General features: G+C 39.8%; 1 protein-coding gene across 2 annotated transcripts in view; it reads left to right on the forward strand.

Moving 5' to 3' along the window:
• Nucleotides 1–25308, forward strand: part of sdr16c5a (short chain dehydrogenase/reductase family 16C, member 5a) — a 61546-nt gene that overhangs the window by 9674 nt on the left and 26564 nt on the right. For both annotated transcript variants that reach the window (XM_026313658.1, XM_026313657.1), the window contains exons 4-5: nucleotides 839–938; nucleotides 3543–3687. In XM_026313658.1, coding sequence (XP_026169443.1) covers nucleotides 839–938; nucleotides 3543–3687 — 245 coding nt within the window. The remainder of the gene's footprint in view (nucleotides 1–838; nucleotides 939–3542; nucleotides 3688–25308) is intronic.

Consider the following 25308-nt stretch of genomic DNA (forward strand, 5'->3'; position numbering starts at 1 on the left):
ACTGGAGGATAATGGGTTCCTGGTAGCTTCACGTTTGAGTCTTCTCAAATCTTTGGCAGTTAATTGGCGTCTTTTTCTCTCAACACGTTTCTTGTGACCTTTTGGGGATTTGCAACAAAATGTTTGATGGTTCTGTGGTCACGTCCTAATATCTTGGCAATTTCAAGAGTGCTGCGTCCCTCTGAAAGATTTTTAATAATTTTTAACTTTTCGGAGTCTGTTAAATCCCTTTTCTGGCCTAAATATAAAATACTAAGCTTCTCAGTTTCAGCTTTGTCCCCATGTTTTCTGTGTTGTGGATCCTTATGCTCTTTTACAGAGACCTACAAAAACACATACTGTAAATTTAAGGGAATCATACTTTTTTTATGTAATATAAAAAAACAAAAATGAATATGATGATGCTATTAAATATACAGTATGAGAAGTCAACATGTTATGATACACGGATGTTTCACATTACTTACAGTTGGGTTTATTTCTATATGCATACATGCCATTCAACTTTTTTGAGCTTGTAAAAATTGTATGTAAAGTTTGTTTCCTTTTTTGTTGGCTATGTTTTGACTGCACGTCAGCTCTCTTTGTAGCTTAATATAGTGATTGTGCAGATACAGGTGAAAGAAAATGTACAACTGATACTTAGACCTAAGATACTTTATTCACCAGCTTATCGTCACTTTTTGATAATTATCAAGATTTTTTTTTTTTTTTTTTTATTACAAGCCCTGTTTTCAAGTTGTACTACAGAATGGTTGTAAGTTGTTCTAAACTGTACAATCAAATGCCTACCGTTTTAGATTTCCGTATTTTCTTTCATTTGTCTCTCTCAATTCAGACCTACAAGGCCTTCCTTCCTGCCATGATTGCCAACAATCATGGCCATCTTGTCAGCATTGCCAGTTCTGCTGGACTCATAGGAGTCAATGGATTGGCAGGTTTGTGTTTTCTCTTTCACTAATTCTAAAGTAGAATAACATAGAATAATGTTAGTGTCCAGATATTAATGTGATTCCAGGGTCAGGTTTTTGTTGGTAGAAAAGTATAATTCTGTTGAACATTGATTTGATTATGGGATGGCCATTTTTCGTGCCACATTATTTTTTCAACATAACATTTTTGATCTGTCTTTTCCATCCATATCATTTTCAGTTGATACAGAAGCTTGTGGTAGCTATTGATTGGAACTGTAAACTTAATATCTGTAGTGTCATTATAAGAAAATGATTCATTTATTTTGTCAATTTAAAACAACCTGCCTAGCCAACTTAATGTTTCGTGTTGCTTAATTTAAAAAAACCTAAGATTCAGAGGTCTTGATCCAAACTACATTAGGACAGTTACTTTTAGCCTTTCAGTCCTGCAACCATTCATAATCACCAAATTGAGAAACCCCAGATATTTACATTTTCTTCTCTTATTTTTGTTGCTTTTGTCCCTTTTATTTACAAACACTATATGGCCAAAATAATACACAGACACCCCTGTGGTACTAAGGAAATATCTATAACAAAGTTGAAAACAGGTTGTCTGACAAGCACAGAGTAAGGTAGTGCTTTTGAAAGAGAAGAAAGGAGAGAAAGAGTAGTATTGTAGTGTAGTATTAAAAATGTCAGATTAGTTAGGGTAAAGGCCATGTTCAGCATTCTTTTGATAACCAGAGGTTCTACCAGTAAAGGTAGTGCAATTAATGCCTGACTGCATTTTTTATGCCTGATGAAATTTCCCCAACTAGTTAACCAGCAAAAATTTTACATATCATAGATGAATTTCTTCAAATTTTTAGAATTTACCTATTTTAATGTCCATTTGGAAATTAAGGTTATTTTTGTTTTGTTTTTTATTTCTGTTTTCGTATAGTTGTCTTCCACAACTTGCGCTCTGGTTACACAAATTGTAGAAGACACTTCATTGTGGTCTCTGAAAACTGTGGAACAGCACAAAGTAAACACTGCAGGCAACCACCTCAGTGAAATAATCCCTCAGATAACACTGTCTGAGGGAGCAGAGCAGGGCTGAATTCATGTCAAAAAAACAAAAAACGGTTTTTAGGGTTCATTCATATTACAGGCCTTGTTGTCAGAGCTGGTCGTTTTATGTTGATTATTCACAACCAGGCTTCTTAGCGACCTGTAACTTAAAAGTATCCATCTCCATGAGTGAATTCCATTAAGGTTCTTTTTTTAGGGTCCCTGTGTAACTGTGTAACGTTAATCACATGCAATGAGAAATTATGAGAAATTGCACCAGTGTTAACTAATAGCTAATTTCCATTTGCAGTCTTTTGGCAGGTACAGCAAAAAAAAAAAAAAATACAACCACATAAATGCAAATTGAAATTCCTTGTAATGTAATGCTCATCTGCAATGTTCAGATACCTTAGTGCTCTTAGCCCACTGTGTGGGTAAATCTGTCATCTTCTGTCATTTCTAAGATCTGTAGTGCTTTGAAAAACATTTATGGTTGAGATGGTTTTAGAAAACAGGGGTTGTAACTTTAAATAAATTTATAAATAATTTTAAGATTAAAGGAGGAATCCCACATTTTTTCTGCAACACTTCTGATCTTATTATGGTCATGTCATTGTACAACTACAATGTACAACTACCAACATACATGCCAGGACTACACAATCTGCAGATGTTTTTTTAGACTCAAGTCTTACTGTACATCAGATAGAAAAGGTTATCAGTTTGTAGACTTTGCTCAATGGACAGAAGATTGTTCACCTGCTGGAAATAAATTTCTAAATAAGTGTAAAGGAAAAAAATGGTTGTTGTACATATTTGATTTTTTTAATTTGGAAAAGTAAAATGAAAGTCTTCCCCAGAGAACATTATAATTTACCTCATCACTTTTCAAGACTGAACATTCCTCTCACCTATGTTATTCCTTATCATCTCTAATGCTGCCTGGCCCCTTAGTCAGATTATGTAACAGGCGTTTCCATGGCATATAATTGTTAGTCCTGTATTGTGATAAGCAAACATGTCATGACATGTCAGCTATACATGTAGAGTGGAGGTCAGTGCACTTTCACCGGAGTCTGTCTTGTCCAGTTAAGAGGAATTAAAAACAAGGTAAACTAAGAGCAACAGCAAACGTACCTCTGCATGGATGTCAAGATTAGACAGAACTAAGAGCATGAATATTTGGGCGCCAAAATGGGGTTCTTTAATTTGTACAGCACTAATTTCATGGGAGGAGGGGTTGGAGCGGGCTGTTTGAAGTTTGTCCTCTCTCGAGTTGCCTGAATGCTGTCACTCACTCCGAACTTTGCAGTTTGAAGTCTATAGTATAGCTCTGTCTCTGAAAAATAATTTCTGTTTTGCATGTCACTTTTGTCCTCACCTCAGGCGCTGATATAGTTTGACACTAATGTGGAAAATAGGGCAGACAGTGGGCATTTCTTTGCTTTTAGCACATTGTACTACAGAGTAGTAAAAACAACAGATAGGAATGTAAGCTGGCTTTTGTAACCTTTTTAAAGTGAATATCCTTTTCACTGCCTTTTTCCATACCTGTGACACTTCTCCCTGCAGACTATTGTGCAAGTAAGTTTGCCGCAGTAGGTTTTGCAGAGTCTGTGGGTCTGGAGCTGCTGGCATCTGGGAAAGATGGCATCAAGACCACTATTGTATGCCCATACTTCATCAACACTGGAATGTTCGATGGATGTCAAACTAAGTAGGTCTCTTTACATTTTCATCTTTACCTTTTATTTTTAATTAAACTTATTCATAATTTGCATGTCTAAATGTGTGTATTTGGAAGCCTGTATCAAGGTGCATGATCAGTTTGTGATTCTCTTTGGGTTATATGGCTTCTAACATTGAGGATTCTGTAAAACTGCTATGATGAAGCTTATACATTGGCTCAGTCAGCTCTGGTTCAGAGGCAGATTTCTTCATTTCAAACAAGCTCATGAGCAGAGTGTTTAACCCTCCATGGTCAGCGAACGTGCCAGCACGTTTGGTGGCATCTTCTGATAACACAGAAACAAACTTGAATTGTCAGTTTTGATTGTATAGATAAGAGCAATATATCATTAGAATCTGTAAAGAATCTAGTTTTATTTGTATATGCGCATAATAACAAAATGCTTTGTTTTTGTAAAATAAAGAAAGCAGACGGGGCGCACTCTCTGTCATCCCTCTTCACAGACCCGTAAATAAAACAACCAGAATCTCAGCCAATACTTGGCTCATAAAAATAAGAAATATATGGCTAGCTTGAAATGTCTTCTTTTAAATGAAACAATTCAAGTTGAAAACAAATCATCTTTTATTTCATCCTTATGAAAGTAAAGAGCGGTACAGTTTTTCTTGTCTCACCTCATTATAGCTAATGTGATCCTGCCTAGCACTGAGCGCACTGTTTATATGGAAATAATCTGAGGTGAACCAGGTAAATGCCCCTGAGAAATGATATAAAATGTCAAACTTCATAGAATTTACTCATCATTTCTTTGCATTTGGATGATGGCACGCTACGCGGGTGAAGAAGGGCTTGGTATGTTCCAGACAGCAACGAATAGTTTAGTTTGTCCTCAGAGGAAAAACACGACTCAGATGACTAATGTTTGCATCAGCATTGTATTGCACTTATTTCCCTCTCAGCCACAATCCTGACTTGAAAGGCTCACTGTGCGGGTCTTTGTCTTCTCAGGTAAATCACATGACTATTCATTTTCTTCAAGTGTTTTTTTCAAGTGTCTTAGAAAATTTAACCCTCTGGGGTCTGAGGGGGTTTTTGGGGCCTGAACAAATTTTGACATGTCCTGACATTTGTGCTTTTTTCAGTGTTTTTTAAACATATTAATGTCTAAAGTCTAATAACACTGTAATCAGCACAAAATTGGCTACAATAATATGTGAGTAGCAGGTTTATACATGATTGTGTTTTTGGAAAAAAGTGTTTATGCATGGTTAGTGAAAAACTACAATTTTTTACTCACTAAAATAAGACCATAAAACACAAACAGAACATTGGTTCACAAGACTTTGTTGGAGGCTAAAGTGTTTACTTCAGAGTGCTGTGAAGGTCATCTTGTTCACACATTCACAGTAAACAATACACTGATCTAAATTTTCTAAGACACTTTTTGTCCAGAAAGGCCATATGCAAGAGGGTGTGTCTGAGGATGAATAGTCATGTGATTTACCTGAGAAGACAAAAGACGCACTGAACGACCAGACAAAGACGCGCATAATGAGCCTTTGTCAATGTAGATGGGACGGATTAGTGCAGCACAATACAAAACAATGAGGAGCCAAATGATCCTCATTTGAGTTAAAATCAGTGTTTTTACTCTGAGGACAAGCTAAACTATTTGTCTCTGTGTGGAATGTAAGGAGCGCCGCTTCACGTGCGTAACGCGCCATCATCCAAACACGCAGAAAAGTGAGTAAATTCTATGATGAAGTTTGATATTTTGTCATTTCTCGGGGGTGTGCACATATTTACCTGGTTCACCTGAGATTATTTACATATGAACAGTGGACAGTGTACAAGGCGGGACCGCATTACCTGTAATGAGGGGAGACAGGAAAAAACAGACTTCTCCTTAAGTTCATATGAATTAAATCAAAAGTGATGATTTGTTTTTGACTTGAATTGTTTCACTCAAAAGAAAACATTTCAAGCTTTCTAGCCATATAATTCTTATTTTTATGAGCCAAGTATTCGCTGAGATTCTGGTTGTTTTATTTACGTGTCTGTGAAGAGAAATGGCAGAGACAGAAAAGTCCGAGAGCACACCCTGTCGGCTTTCTTTATTTAAAAAAAGCACAAGGTTTTGTTGTTTTTATGATGGTATACCACTAAAACTAGACCCTTTACAGATTTGAATGATATACTTCTTTTATCTGTACAATCAGAATTGACGGAGTAATTTAAGTTTGTTTCGGCCTTATCAGAAAAAGGTTAAATCGGTGTATTGTTTTCTGTGAATGAATGAACAAGATGGCTTTCACATCATTTTGAATCAAACACTTTAGGCTACAAGATGCGTTTCTTAAAAGTTTTCTGAGCCAATGTGCTGTATGTGTTTTATGGACTTATTTCAATGACTTAAAAATTGTAGTTTTTCACTAACCATGCATAAACGCTGTTTTCTCAAAAACACAATCACGTGTAAACTTGCTGCTCACATATTATTGTAGCCCAGTTTGTGCTGATTACAGTGTTATCAGACTTGAGCCATTAATATGTTTAAAAGCAACTGAAAAAAGCACAAATGTCAGGGCATGTCAAAACTTGTTCAGGGCCCCAAAACACACTTAGACCCCAGAGGGTTAATATGTCATGAGGTGAAAATCTTCTTATCGTGGAGAACTGGGGTTATTGTGGTAGCAGTAACATAAGACATAACTATTACCAGAAACAGCAGAAATCATACCTTTGTCCACTCAGCTCGAAATATAACCACTGCTGCAAACAGTTCGTTAAAAACAAACCTTTCTTCATATATTAACACATTATTACTTTTTATTTAATGACTTAAGAAAAAAATCTTCTAGTTGTGTTGGAGTATACTTTGGAACACTGTCGTTCTGTAGAAGTCACATTCACTCATGCACTTTCTTGACTGACACTAGGACATCTGAATCCAGAATTTGCTGATATTTAGTGCTCTTTGTGCATTTCCTGTGCTTTTACCTGTCATATAACCCCAATATTAGCTTACTATATAACCCCAATGTTAGCTTACAGCATAAACAAAATTGAAAAAACTTACATTAATTTAAAACTATACTTAAAAAGTGCCCAAGTCTAAATTGCTTTTCAAACTGAAATGATCAAACACATTTGTGGAATCGTATGTTTCCATCAATCATAATTGCCACACACCTTATCACAAAACACAACATGCTTCTTCGTCATGCTGGGGGGTTTTTTCTCTCTCAGTGCAGAATATTGATGAACCAACACAAAAGCAATCTTTCGGCCATGGCTGTCCACATTTGTATACAGTATATGCAATGCATTACATTGCTAATTTTGTCATATCTCAACCATGGGAACTATGTGAACCAATCTTTATAAAAGGGATACGTTTTTGTTTATTTCCTTCTTTTTCTGTCTTGGAGTTAATGCCTTTTCCATCTCCGACGCTGGGTCAGGGTTAAGGACAGCTGACCTTTCCTGGGGCAGAAACATAATGTTACAGTCAAACAAACAGACCTGCCAAATGTTACACATACCAGTGTGACTAAGAAAAATATTTAATCACACGCAACAGATTTTTGGTAGCATTTGCGACCAAATTAGTCGCAGTCTGGAGTCTGCCAGTGCAGAGTATTTGCATACACATGCCTCACAATTGGGATGATGTTCTTTCATCATAGGCTGCCTCTTTTTTTCTCCATATAAACCTGTAATGATTGTGGCACAGTTTAAACTTGGCTTTACTTTCAAAACCTCTGTCAGGTTATTAGAGGAAACTGTAGTTGTTGAATGTTTTTACAAGGTTTAAAGCCATTTATCATCTGCTTGCCTTACAAGGTCTCATAAGTTTTAAGTAATCCTAAACCAGTATTTTTCCTGGTGCTGAGAAGAAACCTCATAGCATGTTGCTGCCACCCCTATGCTTCAATGTAGTAGTTAGATTTTTGTCCCATCAGCTTATATCATCTTAAAAGTCTTCATTTAATTGCATTTAAGAGACCTTGTAAGGCAAACATGATAAATGGCTTTAAACCTTGTAAAAAAATTCAACAACTACAGTTTCCCAAATCCTAGTAATCCTGATGAATTATTATTTTTACCAGTAGCAGGGTGTCTAGCCATGACACAAAAACATTTTTTTTTATTTTTTAAGTTGCAGTAAAAAGTAACTGCATTAACATTTGAATAAAAAGCTCTTATCCAATAGAGGCTACAGCGACAAAACTATCTATGCAATTGACATGTTTGTCTATTCCTTTGTTTTGCCTGTCCCTTAATTACAAGGCTGTTTGTCTTGTTTAGGCTCTTCTATGAATATAACGATTCAAAGTGCCAAAGTCAAGTGTCAAAGCGAGTTATGCTTTGTCAGGTAGACTGTGGTTAATTTTAATTTTAATGTTTTATCTTTTAATTTTTACTTTTTAAACTTAATATCTGCAGCCACAATTTTTTTTTTTTGGGTTTATGCAGTTGATTTTCCAAGCTATAGACTTTGGCACAGAGGAGTCAGATGCATAATACCTAAAAAGAAAAGGAAATAGCCAAAGTAATCAGAACATACACAATACAAATAAGAAAATGCTATAATCAGTCTATAAGCAGTGAAAAAAGTGTAAAGGCAAAGGCAAATTTATTTGTATAGCACCTTTCATACACTACGCAATTCAAAGTGGCATACAAGGCATACAATTACATTAAAAGCATTGAAAAGAGCATTTAAAAATAAAGACATTTAACATAAAATAAATTTAAATCAAGTAAAGTAAATTAATATAAAACATAAAAGCACATTAAGAAAACAAAGATAACAATTATTCGAAGGCAGCAGTAAACAACAGAGTTTTCAGTCCAGATTTGAATGAGCTGACAGTTTGAGCAGACCTCAGGTGTTCAGGAAGTTTGTTCCACAATTGAGGAGCATAGTGACTAAATGCTGCTTCACTTTGTTTGGTTCTGGTTCTGGGAACACACAATAGACCTGTCCCAGATGACCTGAGGTGTCTGGAAACCTCATAGGGAACCAATATATCTTGGATATATTTTGGTCCACAACCATTTAGTGCTTTATAAACTAGCAATAAAATTTTAAAATCTATCCTTTGACTAACGGGAAGCCAGTGTAGTGATCTGAGAACTGGTGTGATATGGTCCAGTTTCTTGGTGTTTGTAAGGACTCTGGCAGCAGCATTCTGGATTAGCTGCAGCTGCCTGATTGACTTTTTGCTAAGACCTGTGAACAAGCCATTACAATAATCTAACCTACTGAAGATAAATGCGTGAACAAGTTTTTCTTGTGTAGACAGAAAACCTTTTATTCTAGCAATGTTTTTCAGGTGGTAATAGGAAGATTTAGTGATGGATTTTATGTGGTTGTTAAAATTCAGGTCTGAGTCAATGATTACACCAAGGTTTCTGGCTTGATTTGTAGCTTTCAATGACATGGAGTCAAGGTGAGCAATGACCTTTGACCTTTCATTTTTGGGGCCAAAAACAATCACTTCTGTCTTGTCTGTATTGAGCTGGAGAAAATTCTGGCACATCCATTCTTTGACTTGATTAATACACTCACATAATGAAATTAGAGGACTATAATCATGAGATGACACTGATATATAAAGTTGGGTGTCATCTGCATAGGTATGGTAGTCAATGTTGTAGTATTCCATAATCTGAGCAAGGGGCAGCATGTAGATATTGAATAAGAGAGGACCAAGAATAGACCCCTGAGGAACCCCACATTTCATTTTTGTTCGCTCAGACTCATAGTTACCAAGTGAGACAAAATAGTCTCTATCTTGTAAGTAAGATTTTAGCCAATTTAACACTGAGCCAGTAACTCCCACCCAAGCTTCTAGTCTATGAAGCAGCACATCATGATCAACTGTGTCAAATGCAGCACTGAGATCCAGTAGTACTAAAACAGGGGTTTTGGACTCATCATTATTTAAATGTAAATCATTTAAAATTTTAGTAAGTGCAGTCTCGGTGCTGTGGTGTGCGCGAAATCCAGACTGAAGTGCATTAAAAAGATTGTTTTGCACCATAAATCTGTGAATTTGTTGAGAAACTACTTTTTCAATTATTTTTCCCAGAAATGGAAGATTTGATATTGGCCTGTAGTTACTTACTGCTGAAGCATCTAGATTAGGCTTTTTAAGAAGAGGTTTTATAACAGCAGTTTTTAAGGCCTGGGGAAACTGCCCTGACTGAAGAGAACTATTGACAATCTGCAATACATCTGGAGCTAAGCTGTTAAAAACATTTTTAAAAAAATTTGTTGGTTAAATATCAAGGCAGCATGATGTAGATTTTAATTGTAGAAGCGTTTCTGCCAGAGCTCTGTGATCAAGGAGATCAAAATGTTCTAGATTCACTGGAGAACAAGGAGGCACAGGTGATATTGTCGTGTTCCTAGGACTGCAGCTAGATATAGTTTGTCTTATCTTTAATTTTTGGACAGTAGTTCAGAAGGAAGAGAGGGTGCTGGGTTTGTGAGTCTGTCTACAACAGAAAACAATGCACGGGCATTATTGCTGTTTCTATTGATAACCTCTGAGAAAAATGATTGCCTTGCATTTTTTAGTTTTTGGTTATAGTTGTGAAGACTCTCTTTGTACAAGTCAAAATGAACCTGGAGTTTGGTTTTTCGCCACCTGCGTTCTGCTTGTCTGCATATTCTTTTCTGAATTTTAACCACTGTGGCTTTTCTCCAAGGTGACTTTGACTTTTTTCTTGCTGACAATACCTTGGTCCTAATTGGGGCAATGGAATCAATAACAGTCATAACTTTGGAACTGAAACTGCTTACAAGATCATCAACAGGGGCTGATGGCATGGTTGGTGATGATGTAAAAGCCTGAATGAATAATGCACAGCTCTTCTCGTTGATGTTCCGCTTTTTGACTACCTCTGTTTCGCCTGTGTGCAAAATAGCAGGGGTGGTTGTTTTAAAAAAAACACAGTAATGATCAGAAAGAACAACATCGGTCACCTCCACCTCAGAAATATTAAGACCTTTAGAGATTATTAGATCCAGTGTGTGTCCCTTGATGTGTGTTGGATCTGTTACATGCTGAGAAAGTCCAAAGTTGTCCAGGATGTTCAAGAGTTCATTTGCACTTGCATCATTGAGATTATCAACATGAATGTTAAAGTCACCCACTAAAACAATACAATCAAAGTCAATGCATACAATAGATAGTAATTTAGCAAACTCGTCAAAAAAATGTGCATTGTACTTTGGGGGTCTATAAATAGTTACAAATATTGCTCGACAGGAGGATTTGGTATGAATAGCAACATATTCAAAGGAGTCAAACTTTCCATATGATATGTTTTTGCATTTGAGGCTATCACTAAATAAAATAGCAACTCCACCTCCTTTCTTATGTATTCTTGTTTCACTCATAAAACTGAAATTTGGAGGGGTTGATTCAATAAGAACTGCAGCATTATTATCTTGTCCTAACCATGTTTCGGTTAAAAACATAAAATCAAGCTTGTGCTTAATAATAAAATCATTGATTAAAAATGATTTGCCTACCAAAGACCTGACATTTAAAAGAGCTAAATTTAGTGTGTTAAAAACATTGTTCTCCCCATGTTCTGGGCCATACTGTGTTTGGCAAGGGATACATAAATTTGCAGAATGCATTGGGTAAATCTTATTTCTCTGTAGATTTACCAAACTTTTTCTGTTACCTATCAAAACTGGGATTGAAACAGCTATTTGCATACTGGGCCCCGGCTTTTCCTGGAGAGAGCCATGACTAACAGTATTACAGCCTGGACCCAGCACATATCAGTTAGAGCTTACTGTGCTGTTATCAGGCTGTGGAGACAAAGAATGATTTTGGTGACGGCGTGGAGGAGGGGGTGGTGGATGCTGCAATTGTGATTGCAGCAGAGCTTGCTGAGGAATTGGTGGGGCATGCCGCTTTGAGGGACTTCTGGGGGTGAAAATGACACTGGGGGAGGAGGTCAGTTTGGGCCCAGTAGTGATGTGCTTCATTAGCTGGGCGAGGTTCTTGGTGATGGGGAATGGGATGCCCCGGGAAGATGGTGAACTAGGTAGGGTTTGCGGGGTTGTGGGAAGTGAATCCTCACAGGCAGTGTCTGCTAGTGGAGGGGGTGTGGCCCCCTCATCTTTGCTCTGACTTCTCTCCATGTTAGAGCATTCGGGGGGGAGTGTTGGCTCTGGATGTTTTGATGTTTCTTCATTTTGTTTAGATTCCCGTCGTATCTTGTCCTTCGCAGATTCCCGTCGTATCTTGTCCTTGGCAGAGGGGAAGGTTGTGGCGCAGGAAGAAAAATAGGTTGGAGGTGAAAGCTTTAACTCCTGATTTATTTAGAGACAATCCGTCTCCCTTAAAAAGATGCCTGCGATCCCAGAAATGGTTAAAATTATCAATAAAATGTATTGAGTGGACATCACATGCAGTTGAAAGCCATGTGTTCAGTGCTAGTAACCTGCTGAATTTCTCAGGTCCTCCTCTGACTGGTGGTAGAGGTCCACTGATAAAAACCTCTGCATTTAGCGACCTTACTATGTTTAGCAGATTATTAAAGTCCTTCGGACTGCTGCTTCACAATATCATTTGCCCCTGTGTGTAGTACGAGGTTTTTCACAGTTGGGTTTTCTGCAACAATGCTCAGGATTTTGTCAGTAGTGTCAGAGACCATATCTTTTGGGAAATACAGCACTTTTGTGTTGTTACTGCACATCCGTCTCACGTCTTTTATGGCCAAGTCGCCCACAATCAGAGTCTGAGGCCCTGTTAGCTTTCCTCTTAGTTTTCTGTCTTCTGTTGAGTTTTCAGATCTTACCCCTCTGTGGATGTGGAGGATTGTCCAAGTGATCAGATGAAGATCCAGGGTCCTGCAGTAGTGGAGGTAATCTATTTTGTAGCTGTACAGTTAGTTTCTTAGGAGTTTTGTTGCTCCTTTTCCCTTTAGCTGTTATCCATGGCTGTGCTTTCCTCTGCACAGGAGTTGAGGAGGATGGTAACGCTGGCCAGCCTGTCGCATCACAGATTTCTGGGCGCTGAGTTCTGCCTGTTGCTTGTCCTGATTTAGTCTTTGGCTTTGCTCCGAGAGCGTTCCAGGGAGGACTGATACCAGTAGTTTTATTTACCCGGACACAACCCTCCTGTTGCTCGGTCTTGTTAGTGCTAGTTATCTGTATACTAGCATGCTCTTGTCTGCTACTATGGTAGAGTGGTAGAGTAGTGTCCTCTTTCCCAGATAGTCCATTTATCTCCATGTACATCTCTAACCTTTGCACTTTAGTTTCCAGCATAGTGATTTTCTGTAGGAGTTTGCTGTGATTGTCCTCAGGGAAGGGAGGCATGGTCATCGGAGGTTGATCAAAAATAAAATTAAAAATAAAATCCTCACTAAAATTCCAAATGCGGTAAAAAAGGGGTAAAATAATGTTAAAAAGTGTATTATAAAATCATTGGGTAAGAATGCATGAAGTAAAAGAATAAAAGCAAAGTAAAACTGGCAGGAGCAAGCAGAAGTGCGTCTACACTCTACAGAAGCAGGAAGCAGGAATTGTTTCCAAATTGCATAGAAATTGTTTTACATTGCGCATTGACATTTGAGGCCAGATGAAACTATATCAGTAATTTACATTTGGTAAGCTGAGGGGGGGGGGGGATGGGAAGGGGGTTACTTAAAACTTTACAGGAAATGACAATTGCATTTTTTTAATTTTAATTTTTACAGTCAGTAGACTTAGGCTGAAAAGAGTGACATATGAAATAGCTACAGAATAAACAAGCTTGATAAGAATATATATAAGACTAGACCATAAAATATTAGTTAGTTATTTACCCTTATTAATTACATTAATAAGGGCACACACCCGGAGCAGTGGGCAGCCATTGCTGCAGTGTCCGTGGAGCAGTTTGGGGTTTGGTGCCACAATCATGGTATTGAAGGTGGAGAGAGCGCTGGCTATTCACTCCACCATTAGGCCACAACTCAGCTACTCAACTATCTACTCAGGTGCATCGTTAGACTTACAGACTGTTCTTAAGGACTCAACTTGTGTGAACCTTTGCACAGGAAATTTCCCTTTCTGAATAATTTCTGAACTGCAGAATTTCTGTCAGAATTAGCTAAATTGTTGACAATGCTGTGCATAAAATGTGAGAGAATTCTGACTCTCTGGTGTTTTACCCAAGGACTTTTATCTTTGTTGGACTGTTTTAATCTTATGCAATTTGTGAAAATTCCTACACATTGCAAAGGCCATACATTAGATTTAGTTACGGCAAATGGTGCTTCAGTGTCAAATCTCGCTACTCCAGATCTCAGACCCTCTGATCACTTAGCCGTCTTTTTTAATTTTGAGGGTCCATATTGTCCAAGGCCTGCTACACGTACTGTCTCTTTCCGTAAATGGTAATCAGTTGACCCTGTGGCTTTTGCGAATTCGATTATTGCATGCCTTGATGACCCAGAAGACTTGTCTTCTGCCTCCTCTGAGCAAAAAATTATTTTACTTAATAATGCCTTTGTTGCTAAAATGGACATTTTTGCTCCGACTAAAACACGAAAAGTCTCTTTCATACATACAGTTCCTTGGTATAATGATAACTTGATTGCAAAAAAGGTGGAATGTCGCAAACTGGAGAGCAAATGGCTCGGCTCTGGCCTGTCAGTTTTTCATCAAGCTTGGAAGACCATTTTGGGCCAGTATAAAGCAGAAATTGATCGGCAAGATCTTCATATTTTTCCCAGCTTATTGACAATAATCACAGCAACTGATGATACACAAATTTACATACATTCACAACCTGGTCGATTTGTGGATGTTTCTCATGTCTCCAGCTGTATTTCTGCGATTAGGTTGTGGATGTCTTCAAATTTTTTTGTGTCTGGACAGCTCAAAAACAGAAGTTATGCTTCTTGAATCTTTCCACCAACTGTAAAAGGCTGCACCTATAGATCTGTCATTTGATGGTGTTACCCTGGAGCTTGAAAGTACACTAAAAAAACCTTGGTGTTATCTTTGATGCCACTCTGTTGTTTGAGCCTTATATGCGGAACATGGTAAAGACCTCCTTTTTTCATCTCAGAAATATTGCTTGGATTCGGCGTACGTTGCCCTTTTCTGTTGTTGAAAGACTGATTAACTCTTTTATTTTCTCACGAATTGATTATTGTAATGCTCTTCTCACTGGAGTGTCTACTTCTTTTCTCTTAATAAATTGCAATATCTGCAGAATTCAGCAGCTAGAATTTTGACCGGGGCTGGGGACTATGTAACTCCTGTCTTGGAGATGTTACACTGGCTCCCATTTACCTCTGTGAGGTTTTATTGTATTCTTTTGGCTGTTTGCACTACACACTCAGCATCACCAATATCTTGTGTGTTCTGGGGGGGTAGATGTGTGCTTAAAAACCATTGCATGCGCAAATTCTCTGAAACAGTCACTACTGAACTGTGGTCCATTGTTACTGACAACCCCATATATGCCATAACAAGCAAACGTTGCTTGTTACTCTTATAAGTACCTGGGTGTTCATCTGAAGAACAAACTGGACTGGACTTATAACACAGATGCACTGTACAGGAAGGGCCAGAGCCAACTCTACCTCCTGAGGAGACTGCAGTCTTTTAGGGTGAAGGGGGCACTCCTGAGAACCTTCTATGACTCTGTGGTGGCATCAGCCATCCTGTACGGTGTGGTCTGTTGGAGCAGCAGCATCACGGAGAGGGAAAGGAAGAAGCTAAGAAGTCCAGCTCTGTCCTAGGCTGTCCTCTGGACTCAGTGAGGGAGGTGGGGGACAGAAAGGTCCTGGCTAAACTAACTTCTATGCTGGACCATGAGTCTCACCCCCTGAAGGACGTCTGCCCTGGAGAGCAGCTTCAGTGATAGACTGATTCACCTTCGCTGTGTGAAGGAGAGATTGCTGTCAGACTCTACAATGATCACTGCTAACTGTACATTTGTCATCCATCTCCTGTGATCATGTACAATAGTGTAGTATAATGTAAATCACATCAATGCGATATACTGTAGTCACTTGTTACGGCCCCTGAGGTACTGTTTGACACTCCCTAGGACACTGCGGCTATGATCCTTGGCTGCTGGCTGATGACGTAGGATGTGCGCCAGCTGTGAGAGACTTCAGCCAATCATTTTGTCTTGCTTATAAGGACCGGAAAAGCCTTACTCAGACGTGGACTGGGATTTGAAGTGAACAGTTCGCCATTTGCAAACCTTTGATACCATTTATCTTGCTGTAGATCTAGCATTGGTTGTTAGATTTGTTGGTCTGAGCATGCTGAACGGATTGCTGATCCGTTCGGTGTACTCGCATGTGCAACTATTTATTTGGTGTTGGTTCGTTTTGTTCCTGTCTTACACTTTGTCGCGTTAGTCTTGTTGTTCGACTGTTTGTATGTTTGTAAATAGTCATTAGTCACCTTATTGTCATTGTTAACCCTCTGGGGTCGACGCACGCGCCGGCGCGTTTTGACGCATCTTTTTCTGATAAGGCCGAAACAAACTTAAATTACTCCGTCAATTCTGATCGTACAGATAAAAGAAGTATATCATTCAAATCTGTAAAGGGTCTAGTTTTAGTGGTATACCATCATAAAAACAACAAAACCTTGTGCTTTTTTTAAATAAAGAAAGCCGACAGGGTGTGCTCTCGGACTTTTCTGTCTCTGCCATTTCTCTTCACAGACACGTAAATAAAACAACCAGAATCTCAGCGAATACTTGGCTCATAAAAATAAGAATTATATGGCTAGAAAGCTTGAAATGTTTTCTTTTGAGTGAAACAATTCAAGTCAAAAACAAATCATCACTTTTGATTTAATCCGTATGAACGTAAGGAGGCCTACAACATGCAGGTCTCCAAAGTCTTGTGAACCAATGTTCTGTTTGTGTTTTATGGTCTTATTTCAGTGAGTAAAAAATTGTAGTTTTTCACTAACCATGCATAAACACTTTTTTCTCAAAAACACAATCATGTATAAACTTGATGCTCACATATTATTGTAGCCAATTTTGTGCTGATTACAGTGTTATTAGACTTTAGACATTAATATGTTTAAAAAACACAGAAAAAAGCACAAATGTCAGGACATGTCAAAATTTGTCCAGGCCCCAAAAACCCCCTCAGACCCCAGAGGGTTAAAATAAATACTAAACTGTTAAGCATTATGTGAGCTGTTTTTGCCTTCTCCTTTCCATTTTCCCTTCCCTTTTACTTTTATGTTAAGTTCCACTCGGGCGGGGACGTAGCATAAATGGGGGCTCATCCGGGATACATTCTTGAATAACCACGTCCCGTATCAGGTCAGTAATTTGCTCGGGATAATAGACGCCCGATAGAAGGCACCAAAATGCTCACGTAATTCTGTTGGTTGCAGTTACAAAGTAGAGGTGAAAAACATGGAGACTACTAGTAATTTGACACGCTTTCTCTGCACCCTCACTGAGAGTATTGGAGCAGTGTAAGAAAGTTGATCTAGTTGAAATTGCCCGGCATTTTTGCATTCCCTTTTCCACACAATCACACAAGCATGAAATTAAGGCGATTTTAATCCAGCAGTTAACCAAACAGGGAATACACTTAGGTGAGGTGAGTACACACGATGTCACAACTCATACAGAGGTGAGTACTACGGAATCTGGTAGCTCACGGCAGAGTGCCCGACTCAAGGTGCGCCTAACACAACTCAAGCTTGAGAACCAGAGACGGGAGAAAGAACACCAAGTTGAACTAGATTTCCGATTGGAAGTCAAGAGGTTGGAAATTGAGGCTGAGATGGCTGTTCGAATCAGACAGCTCGAGCTTGCATCCCAACAGGACCCCCGGGGTAAGTCTGAGACTGCAACTTCACCCAGTGACATTCGTACTCCTCACAAAATTGATTTTGGCACGGCACTGGAGTTAGTACCCATATTCTCAGAGGAAGATGTAGATTCTTATTTCATTGCGTTTTAACGTATCGCAACTACGTTAAACTGGCCACGTGATACATGGCCACTCCTACTCCAGTGCAGATTGCAGGGAAAGGCACTAGCAGCACTTGCAGCACTTTCATTTTCAGACAGCCTGACATACAAAGCAGTTAAAAATGCTGTCCTTAAGGTATACAAGTTAGTTCCAGAAGCATATCGTCAAAAATTTAGAGGATTAAAAAGGTCGAGTGCACAAACATATGTAGAATTTGCTCGGGAAAATGGTATTTTCTTTGTTAAATGGTGTACTGCTGTTCAGTCTCAAGTTAATATTTCTCTTCGAGAAATAATGTTGTTGGAAGAATTCAACCGGTGCTTGCCTGAATCTATTGTTTCATATTTAAATGAAAAGCAGACTTTTTCTGATGGCTGCTGCAACATTGGCAAATGAATACGAGTTGACACATAGACCAAAAAACGTGTTTTATTCCTCAGGTAGTAACCGCCCTCTTCCAGCTCCTATCTCATATCTCACTGAAAGTAGCCGCACCTCTAGAGATATTTCAAATTGCTTTTACTGTCATAAACCTGGACATTTCATCGCAAAATGTCTGAGTCTACAGAAAAAGGCTCAAATGCAAAAATCTTCTCAGGTAAAACGGGTTGGTTTAGCATGTGCTCACACACCCACTACTTCAGATAATTTTTCGGTGTTCCTTCCTCAAGCTTCTAAACTTGAGTTGTTTCCAACCTTTCATTCATGAGGCAACTGTGTCGCTCTCTGATAAAAACACTGATCATGTCAGAGTTAAGATGCTTAGGAACACTGGTTGGTCAACTTCCATGATACTTTTTAACTCTTTGTCATTCTCAGAAAACTCGTCTTGTGGATACTCCAGTGTACTACAAGGTATAGCTATGCAGCTTTCGCCCAGACCCATGCACTATGTATATCTCAGTTCCTCCTTGGCTACTGGAAGATTCTCTTTCGCAGTATGCCCAGCACTTCCTGTAGAGGGAGTAGCTGTACTCCTAGGAAATGATATCGCTGGAGGTAAGGTTAACTCCCACCCTAGAAATATTAAACACTCCCGTTCCTTCGCCTGTCACGTCTTCTCCTATATTCCCTGTATGCGTGTTGACTCGAGCTCAAGCTCTCGAACAGGAAGTGAAGGAGATAGACCTGGCAGACACGATCTTGTGTCCAGTTATGCAGAATGATGTTTCAGTAGCTGATTGTACATCTAACAACTCGAAAAAGTTAAAGATATCTGTACTAGGACAAACAGATTCCTCATCCATATTGTCGGAATTCAAATTTCCTATGACCCGTGAAGAGTTTATCAGTGCCCAAAAGTCTGACGTTACTCTTCAACCATACTTTGATGCCGTTGTTACCGATATAAATAAACAGATCACATTAGCTATTATCTTGACCATGGAATACTTATGCGTAAATGGTTATCCCCAGCCTCTACCGTAAAAGGAGAGACTGAGGGTGTACAAGTTGTGGTACCGACCAACTGCAGAGCGCAGGTGTTAAAACTAGCTCATGACAGCAAATGGTCCGGACACCTAGGAAATACATAAGATTTACAATTCATACTCAGGTACTTTTATTGGCCCCGTCTAAAAACTGACGTTGTAAAGTACTGCAGGACTTGTCACGTTTGTCAGGTAGCCGGTAAGCCAAATCAGACGATTCCACCAGTACCACTGAAATCAGTACCTGTCACTTGTGAACCTTTTGAGCACATAGTTATAGACTGTGTAGGACCATTGCCAAAATCCAAAGGTGGATTCCAGTATTTGCTCACAATAATATGCGTTGCCACACATTATCCTGAAGCTAATCCACTTCATCGCATAACTGCCTCTGTCACGCAATTCTTCACCACATTTGGGTTGCCAAAAATCATTGACTGACCAAGGAACGAATTTTCAATCGAAATTGTTTAAACAAGTACTTCGACTAATGAACTTTACACACTTTACTTCAAGTGCCTTCCACCCAGAGTCCCAGGGCGTACAAGAAAGATGGCATCTAAAACTACAAAGTATGTTGACGAAGCATTCAATTCAATTCAATTTTATTTCTGTAGCGCCAAATCACAATACAAATCATCTCAAGGCACTTTACAAAAACTAAAACTAAAAACCCAACAATTCCCTCATGAGCAAGCACTTGGCGACAGTGGAGAGGAAAAACTCCCTTTAACGGAAGAAAAAACCTCCAGCAGAACTGGGCTCAGTTTGGGCGGCCATCTGCCTCGACCGGTTGGGGTGAGTGGATAGAGCAGAGAGAAAAGAACAGCAACAATAAACAACGAAATAGACACTGCAGGTTGGTGGGACCAGTAACTGCACATCAGCGATTATACAGCTCCAGGGACACCTGCAGAAGGTACAGAGAGAACAGAGAGAGAGGGAGAGAGCACAAACTAGGGGAGAGAGAGAGCACAAGGTTAGTGACATTCAATGGTGGAATATACATGAGGTGGGAGGAGAGGAAGAGAGGGGAGGGGAGGGGAAAGGAAAGGGGGGGGGGGTAAAGGAGCTCAGTGCACCGATGGTCCTCGGACAGTCTAGGCGTATAGCAGCATAACTAAGGGATGGTTCAGGGTTGCCTGAAGCCAGCCCTAACTATACGCTTAGTCAAAAAGGAAGTACAGAGTGTCTGCCTCCTGAACCCAGGCTGGGAGCTGGTTCCACAGGAGAGGAGCTTGATAACTAAAGGCTCTGCCTCCCAGTCTGCTTTTGGAAACTCTGGGAACCACAGGTAGACCTGCACTCTGAGAGCGAATTGGTCTATTGGGATAATATGGTACTATGAGGTCTTTAAGGTATGAAGGAGCTTGATTATGAAGGGATTTGTATGTGAGAAGAAGGATTTTAAATTCTATTCTATATTTTACAGGGAGCCACTTAAGAGAAGCCAATATAGGAGAAATATGATCTCTCTTGCTAGTTCCTGTCAGGACTCTGGCTGTGGCATTCTGGATTAATTGGAGGCTTTTTATGGAGATATTGGGACATCCAGATAGTAATGAGTAACAAATGCATGGATTAGTTGTTCTGCATCATTTTGAGACAGGATGTTCCTAATTTTGGAAATGTTGCGCAGGTGAAAGAATGCAGTTGTAGAGATTTGTTTTACGTGTGAGTTAAAGGACATGTCCTGGTCAAAAATAACTCCAAGGTTTTTTACAGTAGTGCTGGAGGCCAGGGTTATGCCATCTAGAGTAGCTATAATTTTAGAAAAGTTATTTCTGAGATTTTTTGGCCCAAATATAATGACTTCTGTTTTCTCTGAGTTTAAAAGTAAAAAGTTACTGGTCATCCAGGCCTTTATGTCAGTTAGACAGGCTTGAAGTCTGGTTAACTGGTTTGTGTTAACAGGTTTAATAGATACAGTGGGTACGGAAAGTATTCAGACCCCTTTAAATTTTTCGCTCTTTGTGTCATTGCAGCCATTTGCCAAAATCAAAAAAGTTCATTTTATTTCTCATTAATGTACACTCAGCACCCCATCTTGACAGAAAAAAACAGAAATGTAGAAATTTTTGCAAAGTTATTAAAAAAGAAAAACTGAAATATCACATGGTCATAAGTATTCTGACCCTGTGCTCAGTATTGAGTAGAAGCACCCTTTTGAGCTAGTACAGCCATGAGTCTTCTTGGGAATGATGCAACAAGTTTTTCACACCTGGATTTGGGGATCCTCTGCCATTCTTCCTTGCAGATCCTCTTCAGTTCTGTCAGGTTGGATGGTCTCTCCGGAGATGCTCAATTGGGTTTAGGTCAGGGCTCTGGCTGGGCCAGTCAAGAACGGTCACAGAGTTGTTTCGAAGCCACTCCTTTGTTATTTTAGCTGTGTGCTTAGGGTCATTGTCCTCTTGAAAGGTGAACCTTCGGCCCAGTCTGAGGTCCTGAGCACTCTGGAAGAGGTTTTCTTCCAGGATATCTCTGTACTTGGCTACATTCATCTTTCCTTCAGTTGCAACCAGTTGTCCTGTCCCTGCAGCTGAAAAACACCCCCACAACATGATGCTCCCACCACCATGTTTCATTGTAGGGATTGTATTGGGCAGGTGATGAGCAGTGCCTGGTTTTCGCCACACATACCGCTTAGAATTAACGCCAAAAAGTTCAATCTTGGTCTCATCAGACCAGAGAATCTTATTTCTCATAGTCTGGGAGTCCTTCATGTGTTTTTTGGCAAAGTCTATGCAGGCTTTCATGTGTCTTGCACTGAGGAGAGGCTTCCGTCGGGCCACTCTGCCATAAAGCCCCGACTGGTGGAGGGCTGCAGTGATACTTGACTTTGTGGAACTTTCTCCCATCTCCCTACTGCATCTCTGGAGCTCAGCCACAGTGATCTTTGGGTTCTTCTTTACCTCTCTCACCAAGGCTCTTCTCCCACGATTGCTCAGTTTGGCTGGACGGCCAGGTCTAGGAAGAGTTCTGGTCGTCCCAAACTTTTTCCATTTGAGGATTATGGAGGCCACTGTGCTCTTAGGAACCTTGAGTGCTGCAGAAATTCTTTTGTAACCTTGGCCAGATCTGTGCCTTGCCACAATTCTGTCTCTGAACTCCTTGGGCAGTTCCTTCAACCTCATGATTCTCATTTGCTCTGACATGCACTGTGAGCTGTAAGGTCTTATATAGACAGGTGTGTGCCTTTCCTAATCAAGTCCAATCAGCTTAATTAAACACAGCTGGACTCCAATGAAGGAGCAGAACCATCTCAAGGAGGATCAGAAGAAATGGACAGCATGAGTTAAATATGAGTGTCACTGCAAAGGGTCTGAATACTTATGACCATGTGATATTTCAGTTTTTCTTTTTTAATAACTTTGCAAAAATTTCTACGTCTGTTTTTTTCTGTCAAGATGGGGTGCTGAGTGTACATTAATGAGAAATAAAATGAACTTTTTTGATTTTGGCAAATGGCTGCAATGACACAAAGAGTGAAAAATTTAAAGGGGTCTGAATATTTTCCGTACCCACTGTATAACTGAGTGTCATCCGCATAGCAGTGGTAATTAATAGAGTGCTTCCTAATGACATATCCCAAAGGAAGCATGTACAGGGTGAACAGAATCGGTCCTAGCACAGAGCCTTGTGGAACTCCATAACTAACTTTTGTTCGTGTGGAAGGTTCATCATGGACATGAACAAAGTGGAATCTGTCTGATAAATAGGATTGGAACCATTTTAACGCTGTTCCTCTGATACCAGTCACATGCTCCAGTGTCTGTAATAAGATGTTGTGGTCAATGGTGTCGAATGCAGCACTAAGGTCTAGGAGGACAAGTATAGAAACAAGTCCATTATCTGAGGCTAAGAGAAGATCGTTGGTAACTTTCAACAGTGCTGTTTCTGTACTATGATGTGCTCTAAATCCTGATTGAAAATCTTCAAATAGTTCATTCATTGTCTACAGAACCAAGGTAATTGGCATGAGGGTTTACCTTTCGCTGTGTTTGCTGCCCGTGACACTGTTCAAGAATCCTTAGGATTTAGCCCCAATGAGCTTGTGTTTGGACACACCGTTTGCAGTCCCTTGAGAGTTTTACAGGAGAGCTTAGTTTCTCCTCAGAGATCCCACAAAAATTTGTTGGAGTACGTAGAAAATTTTCATCAACGACTCCACAAGCTCACTTCCTGGCACAAAAAGAGTTCGCTACCGTTCAGGTAAAAATGAAACACAACTACGATAAGAAAGCAAAGCCACGACATTTCACCACAGGAGATCAAGTATTGGCATTAATTCCAGTTTCAGGTAATTCCTTGTCGGCACGTTTTTCAGGGCCCTATACCATTCTAAAACAAATTAACGACGCCGACTACCGTATTGAAACTCCTAAAAATCGACATAAAAGTCGAGTCTGCCATGTCAATCTCCTTAAGCCTTACCACTCTCGTTCTGATTTGTCGTCAAATCCTATATCTACCTGTGTTACACCTCAGCCTATCGCATTAGCAACTCTATTCTCACAGGTTCAGGAAAAGACTCCTCAACCCAGAGACGTTCCGTTCAGACCGCGACTGCCCAACTCTGAAGCAAAGAATTAATCTCCCTTCTGTGTTAGCTCATTTAAGTTCTGAACAAGCTACTGACATATTACAGCTTGTTGACAGTTTCCCCACCTTGTTCGGTGATCATCCAACCCAAACTCATGTATTAAAACATGATATTCAATTAAAAGACCCAACTCCAATTAAGCAACACGTGTACAGGTTAAATCCCACAAAGCGGCTCATTACGAGAAAGGAGACTGACTACCTGCAAGAACTAGGTCTAGCTAAACCTAGTCAAAGTCCCTGGAGTTCCCCCTGTCTGATTGAACTCAAACCAGACAAATCACCCAGATTTATCACCGACTTTCCTAAGGTCAACGCAGCAACCATACCTGATTCATATCCACTTCCACGAATGGAAGACTGTGTTGACAGTATTGGACAATCTAAATTTGTCACTAAGTTGGATTTACTAAGAGGTTATTGGCAGGTACCACTTACAGACCACGCAGCTGAGATCTGTGCTTTTGTAACCCCCGACTATTTTTTGCAATATACTGTCATGCCATTTGGTTTATGTAACGCCCCTGCTACTTCTCAACGGTTAATTGATACAGTCCTTAGAGATGTAGATCACTGCAAAGCTTATCTTGATGATCTCATCATCTATTCAGACTCCTGGCCACAACATGTTCAAACTCTCACCACAGTATTCAATAGGTTAGCTCAAGCCTCTCTAACTCTCAACCTAGCAAAGTGTCAGTTTGGAGAAGGGACGGTTACCTACCTAGGTAGAACTGTAGGTCAAGGTCAAGTCCGACCACTAGAATCCAAAATCCAGGCCATTCAGAAATTTCCTGTTCCGTGCACTAGACGTTGCTTGAGACAATTTCTGGGTCTAGCAGGTTATTACAGATGCTTTTGTAAAACTTTTTCATCTGTGGAAAAACCATTGACTGACCTACTTAGCCCCAAAACTGTGTTCAGTTGGTCAAATGAATGTAATGTTGCATTTGAACATGTCAAGTCCTTGTTATGTCATGCTCCAGTCCTTTCAGCTCCAGACAACCAGAGACCGTTTCTGCTGGAGGTAGATGCCAGCGCTGTTGGCGTAGGTGCTGTACTGCTACAAAAGGACCACCAAGGCCATCCCGTTTCCTTCTACTCAAAAAGGTTTACACAGGCACAGTGTAACTACTCAACAATTGAGAAAGAGATGCTCACACTTGTCATGGCGCTACAACACTTTGAAGTCTACCTCGGATCAAGCTCTGTGCCCATTATTGTGTACACCGACCATAATCCACTGACATTTCTTTCCCGTATGTACAACCACAACCAGCACTTAATGCGTTGGGCATTAATCGTACAGGAATTTGACTTGGAAATCCAGCACAAGAAGGGAGCAGACAACGTCATCGCTGATGCACTGTCCCGGTCACCTCTTCCTTGACTTTTGTTAATGGTCAGCCTTAATATAGTTATGGATTTCCCCTGTTTTTTGTTTTGTTTTTTTTTTACAGGTGAAATTTTATTGGGGAGTGTGTTACGGTCCCTGAGGTACCGTTTGACACTCCCTAGGACACTCCGGCTATGATCCTTGGCTGCTGGCTGGTTGACATAGGATGTGCGCCAGCTGAGAGACTTCAGCCAATCATTTTGTCTTGCTTATAAGGACCGA

This window comes from Mastacembelus armatus, chromosome 17 (genome assembly GCF_900324485.2).
Source record: "Mastacembelus armatus chromosome 17, fMasArm1.2, whole genome shotgun sequence".
Taxonomy (NCBI): Eukaryota; Metazoa; Chordata; class Actinopteri; order Synbranchiformes; family Mastacembelidae; genus Mastacembelus; species Mastacembelus armatus.